Genomic DNA, 21,406 nt, shown 5'->3' on the forward strand with positions numbered 1-21,406 from the left:
TCTTTGACAGGAGGAGCTATTTCCCAGACCAAAGAAAGAAGTCAGATCATTTAGCCAGTCTGTTATGGCTAAGTCAGTACGCATAAGATCCCGTGATCCAGGTATTACAGAATAAGGTAAGAAGGATACATTTCTTGAAGAACAAATATCTTGGCCAAAAGAAAGTTTTCATTTAACATCAATTATTGATGTTATTGAACATCACTTTGTGCTATAGAAGCACTTAGATATAAAGTAGAACGAAACATAACCTAGTAAGGGAGACAGAAACATAATAATATGTTTAGTCTCTCAAGCATGTCCGACTCTGAACCCATGGACTGTAGCCTACCAGGCTCCTCTATCCATGGGGATTCTCCAGGTCAGAATACCAGAGTGGGTTGCCATGCCCTCCTCCAGGGATATTTCCAACCCAGTGTTTATTATTATGTTGAATATGAATTATTAAAAAGTATAGACAAATATCCCAAATAACATGGAAAATACATAGGAAATAGTACTTCACTGGATCCATATGTGTCAGAGACAGCTTCACAGAGGTGACAGATCCACTGAGTCTTGAACAATGAGTAAGAATTCTTCAAACAGAGAAGCTTCAGAAAGGCAATCCAGAAAGAAAGAAACCATAGTAACACAGGCTCCGCTACTTCACGGAGAACCCTGGTGCTCCACAAACAGAATCAAGGTAGTTTATAGAATGGCAATCTGCTGCAACAAACCCTTTATTTCTAAAGTAACATATAGGGAATCCTAAATTTTATGTTATTATTGGATAAAAATATCTTTGGAGCTTTTTCTCGTCCAGTTTTACTGAAATATAATTGACATAAAGCACTGTAATAAGTTTAAGCATAATGATTTGACACCATACACACCATGAAATGATTATCACAAGAAGTTTAGTGAAAACCTATCATCTAATATAGATACAAATAAGAAGAAAATATATCTTTCTTCGTGATGAGAACTCTTAGGATTTACCCATCACTTTCAAATACAGATACAGCAGTGTTACTTATGCTGATGATGTATATTACATCCATAGTACTTATTTATCTTATACCTGGACATCTGCACCTTTTCCCTGCCTTTATCCAGTTCCTTCTCCTCCTACTCTCTGGTAGTCACAGATATGATTTCTGTTTATATGAGCTTATTTATTTGATGAAGTATAATACATACCTCAACACTATGTGAGTTTCTGGTGCCCAATATAGTGATTCAATTTCTCTATACATTTCAGAACGATCACCATGGTAAGTCTAGTAACCATCTGTCACCATATAAAGATATTACATAGTTATTAACTATACTCCTCATGCAGTACATCTCATGACCATGACTCAAGTATTTTGTAACTGGAAGGGTTTTTTTTTTAATTTATTTATTTTCAGTTTTTTTGACTGTGCTGGGTCCTCTTTGTTGCGCCTGGACTCTCTCTAGTTGCTGAGAGCAGGGGCCACTCTCCAGCTGCGGGGTGTGGGCTTCTCAGGTGCTGGCTTCCTGTTGCAGAGTGTGGGCTCTAGGAACGTGGGCTGCAGTAGCTGCAGCTTGTGGTCTTTACAGTGGTCTTCTCAGTAGCTGTGGCACATGGGTTTAGCTGTTCCTCAGCAGGTGGGATTTCCCTGGATCAGGGATGGAACCTATATACCCTGCATTGCAAGGTGCATTCTTAAATCACTGGACCACCAGGGAAGCCCTGGAAGGTTTTTTAATTTTTATTTTATGTTGGAATACAGTTGATTTACAGTGTTGTGTTAGTTTCAGGTATACAGCAAAGTGATTTACATATACATATACATATATTCTTCTTCAGATAGAGCCTGTTACGCAGAGTGATGTAAAACAGAGAAAAACATCGCATGAGTAAGTGAGTGAAAGTTGCTTAGTCCTGTCCGACTCTTTGTGACACCACGGACTGTAGCCTGCCAGGCTCCTCTGTCCATGGAATTTTCCTGGCAAGAATACTGGAGTGGGTTGCCATTCCCTCCTCCAAAACATCATATATTAATGCATATATATGGAATCTAGGGGCTTCCCACATGATTCTAGTGGTAAAGACCCCACCTGCCAATGCAGGAGATGCAGGAGACCTGGGTTCCATCACTGGGTGGGGAAGATCCCCTGGAGGAGCATGGCAATCCACTCCAATATTCTTGCTTGGAGTATCGCATGGACAGAGGAGCCTGGCAGCTACAGTCCATAGGGTTGTAAAGAGTCAGACACGACTGAAGCAACTTAGCATGGACGCACATGCAACCTAGAAAATGGTACTGATGAACCTATTTGCAGTGAAGGAATGGAGATGCAGATGTAGAGGATGGACTTGTGACACAGTGGCTGAGGGAGAGAGTGAAACGAATGGAGAAGGTAGTATCAATATACATACAGTATCATGTGTAAAGTGGACGGCTGGTGAGAGGCTGCTTTATAACACGGGGAGCCCAGGCTGGCACTCTGTGATGACCTAGAGGAGTGGGATGGGGGAGGGGAGGGAGGCTCTAAAGAAAGGGGATATATGTATAATTATGACTGATACACATTGTTGTATGGCAGAAACAAAAACAACATTGTAAAAACTATAAAGCAAAAAAAAATTTTTTTTTGAAGCCTATCTAAAAGATTGCCTTCTGCTATGCAATAGGTCCTTGCTGATTATCTATTTTATATATCAGTTCAGTTCAGTCGCTCACTCGTGTCTGACTCTTTGCAACCTCATGGACCGCAGCACGCCAGGCCTCCCCATCCATCTCCAACTCCCGGAGCTCACTCAAACTCATGTCCATCGAGTCGGTGATGACATCCACCATCCCATCCTCTGTCGTCCCCTTCTCCTCCTGCCTTCAGTCTTTCCCAACATCAGGGTCTTTTCCAATGAGTCAGTTTATTCGCATCAGGTAGCCAAAGTACTGGAGCTTCAGCTTCAGCATCAATCTTTCCAATGAATAGTCAGGAATGATTTCCTTCAGGATGGACTGGATGGATCTCCTTGCAATCCAAGGGACTCTCAAGAGTCTTCTCCAACACCACAGTTCAAAGGCATCAATTCTTTGGTGCTAGGCTTTCATGTGCTGCGATTCATGGGGTCGCAAAGAGTCGGACACGACTGAGTGACTGGACTGAACTCAGGCTTTCATTTTGGTCCAACTCTCACATTTATACATGACTAATGGAAAAACCATAGTTTTTACTACATGGACCTTTGTCGGCAAAGTAATGTCTCTGCTTTTTAATATCTGTCTAGGTTGGTCATAGATTTCTTCCAAGGAACAAGTATCTTTTAATTTCATGGCTGCAGTCACCATCTGCAGTGATTTTGGAGCCCAAGGAAATAGTCTGTCACTGTTTTCATTGTTTCCCCATCTATTTGCCATGAAGTGATGGGACCGGATTCCATGATCTTCATTTTTTGAATGTTAAGTTTTAAGCCAGCTTTTTCATTCTCCTCTTTCACTTTCATCAAGAGGCTCTTTAGTTCCTCTTCACTTTCTGCCATAAGGGTGGTGTCATTTGCATATCTGAGGTTATTGACATTTCTCCCAGCAATCTTGATTTCAGCTTGTGCTTCATCCAGTCCAACATTTCACATGATGTACTCTGCATATAAGTTAAATAAGCAGAGTGACAATACACAGCCTTGATGTACTTCTTTCCCAATTTTGAACCAGTCCATTGTTCCATGTCCGGTTCTAACTGTTGCTTCCTGACCTGCATACAGATTTCTCAGGAGGCAGTTAAGGGGGTCTGGTATTCCCATATCTTGAAGAATCATCCACAGTCTGTTGTGATCTACACAGTCAAAGGCTTTGGAATAATCAATAAAGCAGAAGTAGATATTTTTCTGGAAATCTCTTGCTTTTTCTGTGATCCAAAGGATGTTGACAATTTGATCTCCGGTTCCTCTGCCTTTTGTAAAACCAGCTTGAACATCTGGAAGTTCTAGGTTCACATACTATTAAAGCCTGGTTTGGAGAATTTTGAGCATTACTTTGCTAGTGTGTGAGATGAGTGCAATTGTGCGGTAGTTTGAATATTCTTTGGCATTGCCTTTCTTTGGGATTGGAATGAAAACTGACCTTTTCCAGTCCTGTGGCCACTGCTGAGTTTTCAAAATTTGCTGGCATATTGAGTGCCATTCTTTCACAGCATCATCTTTTAGGATATATTTTTTTTAATATATAGTAGTGTATATATGTTATATCCCAACTTCCTAATTTATCCCTCCCCCTACCCGACCTTTTCCCTTTGATAACCATAAGTTTGTTTTCTAAGTCTGTAAATCAGTTCATTTGTATCATTTTTTTAGATCCCACATATAAATAATCATATGATATCTGTCTGTCTTGGTTTGACTTTTTTCATATAGTATGGTAATTTCTAGGTCTATCCATGTTGATACAAATGGCATTATTTCATTCTTTTTTATGGCTAAGTAATTCTGTGGGGCTTCCCTGGTAACTCAGTGGTAAGGAATCTGCCTGCCAATGCAGGAGATGGGGTTTTATCCCTGGGCCAGGAAGATTCCCCTGGAGAAGGAAATGGCAACCCATTCCAGTATCCTTGTCTGGGAAATCCTGTGGACAGAGGAGCCTTGCAGGCTACAGTCAGTGGGGTCACAAGAGAGTTGGACACGACTTAGCAACTAAAGAATAACAACAAATATTCCGTGGTAAATAGGTACCACATCTTCTTTATCCATTCATGTCAGTAGACATTTGGGTTGCCTCTATGTCCTGGCTATTATAAGTAGTGCCGTTATGGACATAGGGGTGCATGTGTTTTTCAAATTATGGCTTATTCTGGATCATGTGGTAGCTCTATTTTAGTTTTTTAAGGAAACTCCTTATTGTTCCCCATAATAGTTGTACCAATTTACATTCCCATCAACAGTGTAGAAGGACTCCCTTTTCTCCACACCCTCTCCAGCATTTATTGTTTGTAGACTTTTTGATGATGGCTATTCTGACTGGTGTGAGGTGATACCTAATTGTAGTTTTGATTTGTATTTTTCTAATAATTAATGATGTTGATTATCTTTTCTTATGCCTTTTGGTCATCTATATGTCTTCTTTGGAGAAATGTCCATTTATATCTTCTGCCCATTTTTTGATTGGGTTGTTTGCTTTTTTTGACTTTGAGCTGAATGAACTGTTTGTACATTTTGGAGATAAAGCCTTTGTCGGTTGCATTGTTTGCAAATATTTTCTCCCATTTTGGGTGTTGGCTTTCTGTGTATATTTTTTAAGTTTCCTTTGCTACACAAAAGCTTTTGAGTAAGTTCCACTAGGTTCCATTTGTTTATTTTTGTTTTTATTTTCATTACTCTGGGAATTGCATCCAAAAAGATACTGCTGCAATTTATGTCAAAGAGCATTCTGTCTATGTTTTCCTCTAAGAATTTTACCTTTAAGTCTTCAATCCGTTTGAGCCTATTTTTGTATATGGCATTAAAGAATGTTCTAATTTCATTCTTTTAGATATAGCTGTCTAGTCTTCCCAGCACCATTTATTAAAGAGACTCTCTTTTTTCCGTTCTAGCCTCCTTTGTCATCAATTAATTGACCGTAGATGCAGGAGTTTATTTCTGGACTTTCTGTCCTATTCCATTGATCTATGAGTCTGTCTTTGTACCAGTACCATACTATACTGTCTTGATTACTATAACTTTATTCTACAGTTTGAAGTCCTCCAACTCCGTTTTTCTTTCTCAAGATTGCTTTGGCTATTAGAGGTCATCTGTGGAAAATCATTTTCTTCATCTTTTCTTTTGTACTTTTTTCAATTTTCTAATAGCAATAAGTAGCAAACAGTAAAAATAAATATAAAAAATATGAAATAAAAAACTCAAAAAGCCAAACTAAATCCAGTGCTTGCTTTTTTACTAATAAACACTTTTGATTTAATGATTTAGCTTATTTTATATGAATAAGATTGTCCCTATATCCAATGATGGAGTAAAATACTCCAACGATGGAGTAAAACTACTTCATATTAAAAAAAATTAACAGGATGACTAACTCTAGGTAATCAGTTACCTATGCTACTTTGAGAACAAAAGGATTCCTGGATGGATGCATGCATGCATGGATAGATCACTAGATGGATGGATGGATGAGGGTGAAAAATTGGTAGATAAAACTACAAAGATATGGTAAGATGCAGTACTTGAAAAGCTCTAGGAAAACATGTTGAGAAATTAAGTGTTTTATAACACAAAGAAATAACATATCAATTGTGTGAGGGACTTCTTTGAGTTTGTTATTTTACAGATCAAAATATCCTCAGACAAATCCATCCTTAGGAAGAGATTGAAGGTTACTGCAGTTATGCAGGAAAGAAACAGGACCAAAGCAGACTGTAAGTTAGGAAACACAGACACAAATAATGAAAATAATATATTGTCATCACATACTAATTAGTTGATTTCTGGCAAATTTAAAACAACTAGAATCTTTGACATGAAAGAAGAGCATTCAGTTATGACCAACAGGTACATGAAAAAGTGCTGAACATCACTAATCATCAGGGAAATATAAGTCAAACCCAAAATGAGATGTCACCTCACACCTGTTAGGATTCAGTTCAGTTCAGTGGCTCAGTTGTGTCCAGCTCTGTGCAACCCCATAGACTGCAGCACACCAGGCTTCCCTGTCCATAACCAACTCCCAGGGTTTACTCAAACTTATGTCCATTGAGTCAGTGATGCCATCCAGCCATCTCATCCTCTGTTGTCCCCTTCTCCTCCTGCCTTCAATCTTTCCCAATATCAGGGTCTTTTCCAATGAGTTAGTTCTTCACATCATGTGGCCAAAGTATTGGAATTTCAGCTTCAGCCTCAGTCCTTCCAATGAATATTCAGGACTGATTTCCTTTAGGATTGACTGGTTTGATGTCCTTGCTGTCCAAGAGACTCTCAAGAGTCTTCTCCAACACCACAGTTCAAAAGCATCAATTCTTTGGTGCTCAGCTTTCTTTATAGTCCGACTCTCACATCCATACATGACTACTGGAAAAACCATAGCTTTGACTAGATGGACCTTTGTTGGCAAAGTAATGTCTCTGCTTTTTACTCTGCTGTCTAGGTTGGTCACAGCTTTTCTTCCAAGGAGCAAGCTGCTGATGTTTCTGCTAAGTCGCATCAGTCGTGTCCAACTCTGTGCAACCCCATAGATGGCAGCCCAACAGGCTCCTCTGTCCCTGGGATTCACCAGGCAAGAACACTGGAGTGGGTTGCCATTTCCTTTTCCAATGCATGAAAGTGAAAAGTGAAAGTGAAAGTGAAGTCGTGTCCAACTCTTAGCAACCCCATGGACTATAGCTTACCAGGCTCCTCCATCCATGGGATTTCCCAGGCAAGAGTACTGGAATGGGGTGCCATTGCCTTCTCCAAAGGAGCAAGCAAGCATCTTTTAATTTCATGGCTGCAAGTCACCATCTGCAGTGATTTTGGAACCCCAAAACAATAAAGTCTGCCACTGTTTCCACTGTTTTCCCATCTATTTGCCATGAAGTGATGGGACTGGATGCCACGATCTTAGTTTTCTGAATGTTGGATGGCTATCATCAAAAAGACAAAGATAAAAAATGTTATCAAGGATGTGTAGAAAAGAGAGCCTTGATATACTATTGGTGGGAAAGTAAATTGGTGCAGCCACCATGGAAAATAGTACGGAGTTTCCTCAAAAAACTAAAAATAGAACTACCACATGATTCAACAATTCCACTTCTGGGTATTTATCTGAAAGAACTGAAATCAGAATCTCAAAGGATATTTGCATTCTCAGGTTCACTGCAGCATTTTTCACAATAGCCAAGTTATGGAAACAAACTAAACGTCCATGAACAAATAAAATGCAGTATTTACAGTCAATATAGTATTATTCAGCCTTATAAAAAAGAAAATCCTGCCATCTGCAACAATATAAATAAACCTGAAAGACATTCTACTAAGTGAAATAAGCTAGACACAGAAGAATAAATACTGCATGATCCTACTTATATGAGGACTCTAAAATAGTCAAACTCATAGAAGCAGAGTGTAGAACAGTGGTTACCAGGGGCTGGGAGGAGGGAGAAATAGGGCAATGTTGGTTCAAGGAGACAAAGTTTCAGTTATGCAAGGTGAGTAAGTCCTAGAGATCTACTGTACAAGTACAACTTAGTGCCCACAGTTAACAGCACTGTATTACATACTTAAAAATTTGTTGAGGAGTAGATCTAATGTTGTGTTCTTACCACAAGGAAGGGAGGGAAGAACGAAGAGGGAAAGGAAGGAGGAAGTGGAAAATTTGTAGGTGACAGATGTGTTTATGGCACTGACTGCACTGATGGTCTCACAAGTGTGTGCTTATCTCCAAACCCACCAAATTGAGTACATTAAATATGTTCAGCTTTTGTATGTCAAAAAAGTTTTATGCACCAAAAAGTAAAGAAATCTCTGCCAAAATTAAATCTACAATTGTTATCCTTCTTTGTCATCTCACCCAGAAAATCATAGGATGTCTCAGGTGACCGAACCTCAGCGCACATACTTGCTCAGCTTATTAAAAGGAGTTAAAAGGAAGCCACCTGCATCACTTCCCCCAGAGGCTCCAATCCTGTTGGCCTAGATGGAGTTCAGGAATCTTGACTTTTAACAAGCTCCCCCCCTAGAAGTTCTGAGACATGTGATCCGAGGACCATCTTCAGAGAATCACTGACCTGGCACAAGTGTCAGATGAGAAGGCTGAGGCCAGGGCAACAAAAGTCATGAATCTAATCTCAGGAAGTTTCAGAATCCAAGCCCTAGGTTCCCAATTCCCAGGAATCTTTATACTACCCATCTCTGGCTGCCCACAAACAATCCAAAGTCAGTGTGGGCAACTAGATGAAACCAGAATGATCCATACCTAAGAGTCACAGGGCCAAATTCTGAAAGTAAGAATCTTGGGGGGTGGCTTTAGTCTCACACATGCAGGTGAGAGTATCTTCACCCCAGTGCGAGGCCCTCCTCAAAGTGTGTTCGCATGCTAGTAGGCTTTCACAGCCATGCCTCTTTCCATGCCTTGGGTAGCACTTGGTTGGCCCTTTGCAACAAGTAGCTCAGCAAACTGTAAATACCTCAAACCCCAGGTATCAGCCATGTCATATGACTTAAACACCAAGCGTCAGAAACTGGTGGGAAATAGTTTGGAACGCAGCATTTGACTGTAAGAGTCAAGGGGCTAAAAGATGCTAACACTGCTGCTAACTATTTACAATTCATAAACCTCCTTAGGCCTCAGTGTCTTCACAAAAGACCACAGTGGGACTTTTCCCACACCCCTCACAGACCTGGTATAGGCGCAAGTAGCTGTGGCACTACTTTTACGTATTTTAAAAGGACGATCGAACAAACAAAATCCTTCTCATCTACTTCAGCTGCCCCTATTGGACGCTTTGAGAGGTACAGGTATCAGCAGAGGCATAGGTCAATAGAAGCATCTGGAAGAAATTTGCTTTTGGCAAGGCTTTCAAAGAAGAAGTGGTTACTGATGGAGTGACAGTGAGGATAAAGAAAATTAGGTGTACAGAAGAGACTACAGGACAGGCATCCTGATAAAACTGCTGACAGAAATCGACTAATTTTTTATTTTTTTAATGGGCTCTTGGCCTTCACAAGGCAGAATGTACCAAGAAAGTAAGAAACAGAGGACAGACCTTTTTTCCCCCAATTCTGGCTACTTACCAAAAACTTATCTATAAAATAATATTTCATTTTTAAAACACTGAATTTAAAAATAAGGTACTGCTTGACTGTTAACAGTTTTTCAAGTGAGGAGGCTGATGTTAAACGCAGTCTCTCGGCTCTTGCATCTCTCGGCTCCAGCATGCCAAACTAATGAACCTTATGCCACACTTGTGTTTTCACCCCATAAAATACACATGACTTGCTCTTCTCCCATCTAAACAGGCCAAGTCGACTTTCATCAAGTCATCATCAAATAACATTTTATTAAGCCACCACCTGTGCACATCATGTAACGCTGCGGCGAGTGAGCAGCCTGAGTGAAGAAAGGACAGGTTCACATTGCAGCTCCTCTCAAAAGGGAGGGAAAGTTTTGAGAGGCATACACTTGTTAAGCTTTGGCACAGTTTCAGTAAGATGATGGAAACTGAGCTTCATAGACCTTGCTGGTCATCTAATCCAAGCATCTGTTCAATCAACTTCCCACTCAAAGTAAAACTCCCACCGCCACAACCTTGATATATGACCACCTTCTCTCTGCTTGGAAATGTCCAGAGATGGGATGCTCACTTCCCCCAAATGACAGGTCCTTAAGCTCTTGATCAAGTTTAGTTAAAAGACAGGTCTTTTATTTGCTATTTACCTCTTCAACTCCCTGTGATATAACTTAATGAAAAAAACAAGAGTTGTAGAGCCATACAGGATTGAATACAATTCCCAGTTCTGCCATTTACCAGTTGTTTGACCTTGGGCATCTTCTCTAAGCTCTCTGATCCTCAGTTTCCCCACCTGTAAAATGAAAACAGTAACTCCCTACCTTAGTGGTTTGTTGTGTGAAGTAAATTATATGTGAAAAGTGCTTAGCAATGTATATGGAACTTAACAGCTGTTCAATGAACAAAGTATAATATTATTCCATGCATTTGTTCTAGCTCTGTCATTTGCTGCTAATGTTTTAATTCCTCTTTTGTATGCATATGAGAGTTGTTCAAACATGATGAAGGTGAACTCCTCCTTTCCTAACACTGGTCTTTAACTGTCTCCAGTTCCTGCATTGTGTTCTGTTGCCATTTCATCCCAAGTCACTACCGTGTTGGGGTCATAGGGACAATCCAACATAGGTGATTGAGTTATTCAGTGATATGGAACATCTTTCAGCCAAAGACTGTGACACAGTACAGATCAACACTTCAGTTCAAATAATTACAAGATGGAGGGAATAAATTCAAATACAGGCACACCTCATTTTACTGTGCTTCATTTTTCTGTACCTCGCAGATACTGCATTTTTAAAAATCAAAGGTCTCTGGGAACCCCATATTAAGTAAACTATCAGTACCATTTTTTTCCAACAACATTTACTTCAAACCTCTGTGCCACGTTTTGGTAATTCTCATAACACTTCAGATTTTTTCATTATTATTTGTTATAGGGACCTGGTAGTGACCTTTGAGGTCACTGTTATAATTGTTTTGGGACACCACAAACTGCACCTACATAAAGTGACAAACTTAATACATGTTGTGTGTGTTCTGACCACTCCAGACTCTCTCCCTTTCCTTGGGCCTAAGACACCGCAATATTGAAATTAGGCAAATTAGTAGCCTTACAATGGCCTCTAAGCATTTGTTCGAGTAAGAGAAAGAGCTGCACATCTCTCACTGTAAATCAAAAGCTAGAAATGGTTATCACACTTTGTGAGGAAGGCACATCAAAAGCCAAGAGAGGCCAAAAGCTAGCCTCCTGAACCACACAGTCAGCCGAGTTGTGAACGAGTGCAAAGGAAAAGTTCTCGAAAGAAATAAAAGTGCTACTCCAGTGAACATACCAATGATAGGAAAGTGAAATAGCCTTAGTGAAGAAAGAACAAAATTTGAGTGATCTGGATAGATCGGCCACATTTCCTTAAGCCAAAAATTAATCTGGAACAAGACTCTAACTCTCTTGAATTCTTTGAAGACTGACAGAGGTGACGAAGCTGCAGAAGAAAAGTGTGAAGCTAGCAGAGGTTGGTTCTCGAGCTTTATGGAAAGAAGCCATTTCTGTAACATAAAAGCACCAGGTGAAGCAGCAAATACTGTCATAGAAGCTACAGGAGTTATCCAGAAGTTCTGGTTGAGGTAATTAATGAAAGTGGCGACACTAAACAACAGATTTCCATGTAGATGAAATAGCCTTCTGTAAGAAGAAGATGCCACCTGGGACTTGCATAGCTAGAGAAGAGAAGCCAGTGCCTCACTTAAAAGCTTCAAAGGACAGTCTGACTCTCTTGTTAGGGGCTAATGAAGCTGATGACTTGAAGCTGAATGAAGTTTAAATGACCATTTCAAAATTTCCAGGGCCCTTGAGAATTATGCTTAATTTACTCTGCCTGTGCTATATAAATGGAAAAATACAGCCTGGATGACAGCACATCTGTTCACAATGTGGCTTACTGAACATTTTAAGCCCACTGTTGAGACCTAATGCTCAGAAAAAAAAAAAAAAAAGATCCCTTTCAAAATATTACTGCTCATTGACAATGCACCTGGTCATCCAAGAGTTCTGATGGAGGTGTACAATGAGATTAACGTTGTTTTCATTTCTGCTAACACAACAACCATTCTCCAGCCCATGGATCAAGGAGTCATTTCCACTTTCAAGTCTTACTATCTAAGAAATATATTTTGTAATGTTATAGCTTCCATGGATATTCCTCTGGTGGATCTAAGCAAAGTAAACTGAAAACCTTCTGGAAAGGATTACCACTCTAGATGCCATTAAGAACATTCATGATTCATGGGAAGAGGTCAAAATATCAACATTCAAAGAATTTGGAAGAAGTTGATTACAGTGCTCATGGAATGACTTTGAGGGGCCCAAGACTTTAGTGGAGGAAGTAACTGCAGATGTGGTGGAAATAGCAAGAGAAACAGAATTAGAATTAGAAGTGGAGCCTGAAGATGTGGATAAATTGTTGGCAGTCTCATGATAAAAGTATCACAGGTGAGAAGCTGCTTCTTATGGGTGGGCAAAGGAGTTTCTTGAGATGGCATCTATTCTTGGTGAAGATACTGTGAAGACTGTTGAAATGATAACAAAGACTTTAGAATATTAAATCAACCAGGTTGATAAAGCAGTGGCAGGATTTGAGAGGATTGACTGCAATTTTGAAAGAAGTTCTACTGTCGGTAAAATTCTATCAAACAGCATTGTATGCTGCAGAGAAATCATTCCTAAAAGAAAGCGTCAATTATTGCCTTGTTTTAAGAAATCGCTACAGCCACCCTAGGCTTCAAGCAACCACCAACACCAACCTGATCAGTCAGTTGCCATCAACATTGAGGCAAGACCCTCCACCTGCAGAAAGGTTACCTAATGATGGGACTTCCCTGGTGGTTCAGTGGCTAAGACTCCAAGCTCCCAGTGGAGGGGGCCCAGGTTCTATCCTAGTCAGGAGAACTAGACCCCACGTGCCTCAACCAAGAGTTCTCATGCTGCAGCAAAGACCCAGCACGCTACAACTAAAACCTGGCCCAGCAGATACATAAATAATATTCAAAGGGAAAAAAAGGATTACAATCTGATGAAGGCTCAGAAGATGGTTAGCATCCTTTAGCAATAAAGTAATTTTTAACTAAGATAGGTACATTGTTTTTTGTCATTGTTATTTTTTAGGTTTTGCTTTCTTTTTTTCACTGTTTTTGGAGATATAACGCTAGTATCACATATTTAACAGACCACAGTATGGTGTAAACCTAACTTTTATATACACTGGAAGGCCAAAAACTTCATATGACCCATTTTATTGGGATATTTGCTTTATTGAGTGGTCTGGAATCAAACCCAAAATATCTCCAAGGTATGCCTGTATAACATTAATCACAATCAGTGTAAATGAACCTGACTGTTTGGTTAAAAGACAGATATTGTCAGACTGGACTGAAAAATAAAATACAACTTTAAGTTATTTGCAAGGGCCATATATAAGGCTTAACAAAAATTTAATGTAAAGTTTATGAAAAACTACATCAAACACAATAATCAAGAAAAAACTGGTAAAGCTATATCAGTGTCAGACAAAACAGATTTAAAGGCAAAAGGATTACTGATATAAAAATAATCATTAATAAAAATGTTCAGTTCAACAGGAATATGTAATAATTTTACGTGTATATGCACTTAATCACATAGATTCAAAGGTATATAGAGAAAAAAGAGTCTGAACTAAAAAGAAAGTGTAAATCCACATAATAATGGAGGATTTTAATACAGTCTCTCAGCAACTGACATACAAAACAACAACAACAAAATCAATAAGGACACCAAAATCTGAACTACACAACCAACGTGAGCTACTGAGTACCTATGATACAACTCATCAATAACCTGAGAATATACATTCTTCTTAAGCACACATGGCTTATAAAAATTAACCACATTCCAGACCATAAAATAGATCTCAACAAATATTCTCTTAGCTCACAATGTTATCTGAAAGTAAATAGTTAAATTAACTATCAGTAGCAAGAACTATAAAAGGAAATTATATACTTGAAATTCAGAAACACACTTCTAAATTACCCAGAGGTTACAGAAGAATTAAAATTAGAAAATATATAGAACTGAAAAATAACAAAAATACTATTGATCAAAATAAATGAAATGAAGCTAAAGACAGATTCATAACTTTGGAATGATGTGGAGTGTACTTAAATGAGATTTTAGAAAGCAGAACCATAAAGGAAAAGATTGGCTAATTTACTATATTAAAATTAATAATCTTGGTTCATAAAAAGACCATAGAATGACTTAGGAGGTAAAAAGGAACAAACTGGGAGAAAATACTAGCAATACGAATACCATCAAGCATTAGGACCTAGAATATAGAAAAATCTCAAAAAACCAATGAGGAAAAGATGAACAATCAAACGGAAAAAAAGGCAAAAGTCATTTTAGAGAAAGGAAAACAGGAATGGTGAATTTTAAAAAATTAAAAGTTCATTAGATTTTCATTAGAAATCAGGAAATTATAAATTTAAATCATAAAATATCATTTACACCACAATACTGGCAAAAACACAAAAGTCTGATAAGGATGGCAGATAACATAGAGCAAACAAAGAATTCCTACACTCTGGAAAACAATTTGGAATTACATGGTCAACTTGAACATGCACATGCCTGTGACCTAGTGAGTCCACAACCACGTGAGCTGGCGTGAGGACAGGGGAGGTTGGTGGTAAAAGTATATTTATTCTACAAAGCAAATTTGCTGATATTGCAGTCATCATCTCAATGCCCAGTGGAATCTTCCCAAATCTATCAGCAATTTGCCAAAGAAGTAGCTTCATAAAGGATATACTCTAAGATGTTCACAGGAAAACAGAAGGTAGAACACCGTAGTCATATCAACATGAGGTTTTGCAACCTCAAGAAGCCTCCTAAAGCTACCAAACTGCTAGAAACAACAGGCTGAGCCATTTACAGGTTCAGCTGGAATTTATTGAAGGCTTGCAATATGCTGGGCCCAGAGCTGGTACTAAAGATACAAAGGTCATGAACAAGCGAGAGAGTGCGCTCTTTTATCATGACTCTTACACTGGTCAACCCAGATAATACACTAAAATTACACAAATAATCATAAAACTCTTATAAATGTTGAAGAAGACATAGTGGTACTATGAAAACATATATTACATATAGAATGGGAACCCAAGAGTCAAGGAAGAAAAGAAGGCAACCCAAGGAAGTCCTATTTGACTTGGAACGGCAAGAATATGTTAGCCAGGCAAAGAGAGAGGCAACAAGCCCTGGAAGTAAAAGTTGAAAAGTGTGTGAAAGTCCTAGTAAGAAAGAGAGAAGCAATGCAAAATAAAGAAGGAAGGAATAGTAGATGGGTAGGAGCCTCAGAGAGCCCTGTGGGCCACCAAAGGATTTTGGCCTCTATCCTAAAAGCATGGGAGGTTGTTAGAAGATTTTCAGAGGGAGAGAGGCCTGCTCAGACTTGCCTTTTCCAACACAGGTTGCAACATGGAGAAAGGACCGGAGAACATCCAAAGTGGACGTGGGGAACCAGTTAGCAGCCACTGCGTTAGTCCAGTTGGTAGCAGTCTCTCTAAAGAGGTGGTAGCAGAGACTGAGAGCTGAAGTCTGATTCTAGATATATTTTGGAGGCAGAACCAACATCACTCGGTGACAGTGACAGAGAGACTGGAGAAGATGAGCAAGGGGGTGGAGGAGACAAAGTATTACAAAGAACGCCCTTTCTGGCATGGACAATTAGGCAGTGTTACTGAAACAGTACAACTGCAAACAGCCGTGTGCATTGTAATGAGTAGTCTTGGAGGTGAACACTGCCCTACCTATAAAAACATACAGAGCAAACCTGTCAGTGACAATTACTGAAGTGGAGAACATCAGGGAAGATTTAGGAATAAAAATCATCAGTTTAGACAAACGTTTTTCACAAAGAATACAGTCTAGTTAAATCTAAACCTAAACTCACAATTCAGTCGTCTTCTTACTCAGAAACTTTCCAAGTCTAAAAATAATATAGTCACTAGCTACATTTAGCCACTGAGCACTTGAAATGTGGCTATTGCAAATTGAGATGTGCTACAAAATATAAAACTACATCCTAGATTTCAAAGACTATGTACAGAGTGGGGGGGTGGACAAAAACGAATATGAGATACTTCACTTTCTATGTGGATTGCACAGTGAAATAATATTTTACATTGGATTAAATAAAATATATTTCTAAAAATGTATTTCACCTGTTTATTTTTATTTTTTAATGTGGCTAATACAAAATTCAAAATTAAGTATGGAGCTTACATGCTATTTCTATTGACCAGGGCTGTTCTAAGAACTATCTGAATCATGTATTCACTATTATCCATGTCTTCATTAAGTAACAACGAAGTGAAAACGTTTATTATTAAAACTAGTGAAAGGGAAATAAAGATGTGCCTCACACTGAAAAGTCAGGATCATAATCAAGGGAGTCAATTGTTAATTGAATGCAAAGGGAGGAATTGAAATCCCTATACTCTACAAGCTTCGCCTCTTCACCAGTACTGAGAAGAGTAAAAGTGGGTGGAAATTGAGAGGTCACCAACTTCTTACCTTTGGTAGGAAGGGAGGGGACTTTTAAATGTCCTGGCAGTGGGGAGGTGTAACTAAAAGGGAATTTAGTGACATTAAGCTAAAATTTAAGTAAGCCCTATCTTTAAAATAGGTTTGAAACATAAATCTTGCATTGAGATTTGAGGAAGTCTGTATAAATGACTATACACCATTCTGCCCCAGTCATTAAAATCTATACATTAAATCCTGGAAATGCTTTTGTTGACAGATGGATGCATTAGTTGGGGTTTATAGGGAACTTCTCTTGAAATGTATACAGTCACAGCAGGCTAAAACACTGAGTCCTACCACTGATGTCACACAGAACTTAAACTGAGCTATCCTTATCAAATTCATTCCTCAGATAGCTCGTTAACACTGAGACATTAAAAAAATAATAATTTTCTTGGGAAGGAGAAATGCTAAAAAAAATAAATAAGATCTTAGCCTTGCAGGGGGTGCTCTTACAGGACACTGTGGGCAAGTAAACTGTGATCACAGAGCCACATGGGCCCTACGCAGCGCCTGGATGGGAGCGGAGGTGTGCCAGACGGCAGGAGGAGACAGGGGATAGCGGGAGACGGGGCCCCGGAGATGAGGCCACAGCTCACAGTGTGCCAGAAACTGCCTTGGTTTCCATTTCAAATTACCAAAAGGTTTTATCATTCCAAATGAACATTTTCTACTTCTCACTTCTTAGAAGTGTTTTTTTTTTTTTTCCCCCTCACCTGTCTGTTAAGAATGGAAATAAAAAATACAATACTACATTAAAATGGGTTAGCAACCAAACTCACCTATTTTGGATAATAACCTGTTAATAATTTAAAAAAAAATTTTTTTAATGGACTATCCACGGTGAGCCCACCAAACATCCTAATTGGCTCAAACACCTATTGGGCTGCTGCTGCTGCTAAGTTGCTTCAGCAGCAGCCCACCAAGCTCCCCCATCCCTGGGATTCTCCAGGCAAGAACACTGGACTGGGTTGCCATTTCCTTCTCCAATGCATGAAAGTGAAAAGTGAAAGTGAAGTCGCTCAGTTGTGTCCGACTCTTAGCGACCCCATGGACTGCAGCCCACCAGGCTCCTCTGTCCATGGGATTTTCCAGAACACCTATTGTAACAGGATGCTATTCCTCCACTTAGTCAGACGCCAGAAATAAAAGAACTCTGAAGGTTCTTCATTGTGAGTGCTGAGGAAACTAGGAAAGCACTTTTCATTCTGCAGAGGTCGGGGGTGTGCAGGAAACACGATGTGGAAATCAATGCCAGCTTGTGAAAGATAAACAGGAAATACCACATTTAGCCATGCTGAAACTTGAAACATTAGTTCAATGTCATTGAGATAGGGCCAAACCCAAATGAGTTTTCTTTAAACAGATTTTAGACACTTTTGATTTGTGTATTCTACTCAACATTATTCAATTACAGACCATCTAGTTTTGTAATTCTCCCAGCCTCTGACTTCTCCTTTGTCATCTTCCTGAACACCTCCAGCCATTTCACAACTTAACAAAAGTCTGGGTAGGAAGAAGAAGGAGGAGCAAGTTAAATTCATATCACTCAGTTACACTTCTCAGCATATGCACAATGAAAAACATTGAGGTGTCTGTATTACCTGGGAGTTTTGGTTAACCATATTGGAATAGCAAAATGGGAAAGAATATGTTCATGTTTTTACATACTTGCTTAAAATTCCATTGTCATTTAAAAAAAAAGTTTCTTGAATCAAAAAATTCCTCCCTCATCTATGACCTATATCTCTGTCTGGCCCACAGATAATTCCTTCCCACATCAAACTCCTGGCCCATCCATCACCACCATTTCTAGACCCTCATACTGCTTTCATTCTCATGAAAATCGGCTTGTGCCTGCTTCCCTCTCCCATGATTATCTCGGTTCATTCACTTACGAAGTTGCAGAGTATTTCCTGAGACATTTCATGGAAGCTCCTGGCTTCTCCTTCATCATTCAACAGGAACAACTACACCCCCACTCCATCTGTTCCCATGAGGCTACAAGTCAATCAAGAACTTTGAACCTATAATGGATAGAGCGAATCTGTGTTCACCCAACAATGCAAGTACAATACGAAGGCAACTGAAGTTTCCTGGATTAAGCCAAACCATCAGTTCCATGCCAGAACAGACCTGAAAGTTTACGGTGGCCTCAAGGAAAGCGTGAAGTATCCAAGGAGCTAACCTCCATTGAGAGTACACTAGCTTATATCCAACTTTCTTTTTCATTAACAACGTGTGAGATAGGTATCATCTCTAATTAAGAGGTAAAGGAACTGAGGGTCAGAGAGTTTAGGTGTAGTTGTCCAAAGTCACACAGTTAACAAGTAGTGTTCAAATCCAGATCTAGATGGCTAAAATCAAGTAAACTCTGTATCGGTGATGTTTTTGAATAGTCTTCCTCTTTGCACTTAGTTCTATGAAGATGCTGCTATAGGGAGGAAATGAGAGCTTGGAAAAAGTTAGTAATGCAGATGGCAAATGGTGTCTGATGAGCAAGATCTCACAAACACCTTAAGTAAAGAAAATCCACTATTATCTTTTTTATGCATTAGAATTCCATACAGCTTAATGGATGTGGGAAAGATGTTTGAATGTCTTAAAAAAAAAAAAAGATAATGTATATATGGTCTATTGCTCTAGGTCAGTAAGTCTCACACATAGATGCACATTAGAATCACCTGGGGAGTCTTTAAAAATCCTGTTGTCATGGCCAAATCTGAGGCCCCTTACATCAGAATTTCTGAGGGTGGGACCTAGGCGTTTGTTGTTTTTAAATCTTCCCACACGTTACCATTCAAGTTTCAGCTCCCCTGCGTAAGTTAAGAATGCTAATAAGGACTGAGTAGTTTTCCAAAACACCTTTAAGATCAGAAAGATTTTACAGCCTTTCTCCTAGCACCAGTCTTTGGGGGGAAGGAGAAAAGAGGCGAGCTGGACCCTCTCATCGTTTGCCTCCCTATACTACACTTCCTTCTTTGGCTGTGTTCTACGTCCCAAGTCTAATCTCCTCAGGTCTGTCATCAGCTTCTACCAAGACACTTCATCCTCTGCAGTTGTCTATTCCAAATTTGGTTCCCTGCTACAACCAAGAGAGATGAGCAGACTTCAGGAGAGGAGAACAAACTCAAGCTGTCAGGCTACTGATAATTTCCTATGGCCTTCTCATAGCTTTAGTTTCATCTTCCTGTCTCTTTAACTTGTTCTACTCAAGATATGCTATTCAAAATATATGTCCAATAGGATCATTATATCCTCAAGCTCTGTGCTAATGACCTAGCAAAAAGAAAAATCTTGCTGGTTCTTTCTGAAAGGACTATGGTGCTGTGTGTTCATATGAGTCTATCAGCTCTGGCAGGAAGCAAAACACAGAAACATGATATACCCTACTGCCTTTTTAGTCTATCCTCCTTATTATCTGGGCCCTCTGTGTACAGGGTCTCCCAACTGCTGCCAATCTTCAGACCCAAGGAGACGTTCAACATCAAATAAAGCATCAAAACCCATCCTGAAAAAGCAGACAAATTCAGGAAATGAGACAGGGTGTAAGCCAACTGGCTTGTCTCTTTAACAAGTCAATGTCATGTGTTCACACAAAGACACACACACACACAACACACATACAAAAGTAAGGATAAAGAAGAACTGTTCTAAGCTCAAAGAGGCTTAAGAGACATAAGAATGAAATGAAATGCATTGGCCCTGATTAGATCCTGAACTGAGCAAACCAGCTACAAAAGATACTTTGAAGACAAGTGAGAAATTTGAATATGGACAACGTATTATATGATATTAAGGAATTTTAGCCCATTTTAATGAAAGCAATAATAGTATATGGCACTGCAAGAAAGAGCCATACTTTTAGAGAAATATGTAGGGATGATAAACACTAGCAATAAAACAAAAATGATACAGCAAATGCGGTAAAATGTTGACAATTATTAAATTCAGATGATGTGTATATGGATATTATTATATGCTATTTTGAAATTTTTCATAATAAAAAATTGTTTTTAGAATTCTCATCCTTGAAAAATAGGCACAGCTAGAAAATACTGTCCTACCTATAATGAAAATTTTCATAGGAAAACGTGCAGGAAATGTGAAACCAGGATATACAAATATTCAGGATGCATAATGCAGCAATAAGACAAGTGTCTCCAATCCTAGGCCCAAAATGACTCTTTTCACCCTGGGTAAGCAAAGCGTTGCCTCAGGGTACATGCACATGTTGCTGCTCAGTCTCTAAGTCATGTCCGACTCTGCAACCCCATGACCTGCAGCACACCAGGCTTCCCTGTCCTTCACGATCTCCTGGAGTTGGCTCAAACTCATGCCCATTGACTCAGTGATGCCATCCAACCATCTCAGCCTCTGTCACCCCCTTCTCTTGCCCTCAGTCTTTCCCAGCATCATGGTCTCTTCCAATGAGTCGGCCAAAGTATTGGAGCTTCAGTTTCAGCATCAGTCCTTCCAATGATTATTCAGGACTGATTTCCCTTAGGATTGACTGGTTTAATATCCTTGCAGTCCAAGAGACTCTCAAGAGTCTTCTCCAATACCACAGTGCAAAAG

The 21,406-nt window shown here is 39.3% G+C and overlaps 1 protein-coding gene across 3 annotated transcripts in view; it reads right to left on the bottom strand.

Annotated features, from left to right (window-relative positions):
- CPQ (carboxypeptidase Q) overlaps nt 1-21,406 on the bottom strand; it is a 560,471-nt gene that overhangs the window by 473,832 nt on the left and 65,233 nt on the right. For 2 of the 3 annotated variants that reach the window (XM_005215675.3, XM_015474539.3), the window contains exon 1: nt 15,697-15,900. The exons of the other annotated variant lie outside the window; for it this stretch is intronic. In XM_005215675.3, the coding sequence (XP_005215732.1) occupies nt 15,697-15,741 (45 nt within the window). In that variant the 5' untranslated portion in view covers nt 15,742-15,900. Of the gene's footprint in view, nt 1-15,696; nt 15,901-21,406 lie in introns of those variants that run through there. 3 annotated transcript variants of the gene reach the window in all.

This window comes from Bos taurus, chromosome 14 (genome assembly GCF_002263795.3).
Source record: "Bos taurus isolate L1 Dominette 01449 registration number 42190680 breed Hereford chromosome 14, ARS-UCD2.0, whole genome shotgun sequence".
In the NCBI taxonomy this organism is placed as follows: domain Eukaryota; kingdom Metazoa; phylum Chordata; class Mammalia; order Artiodactyla; family Bovidae; genus Bos; species Bos taurus.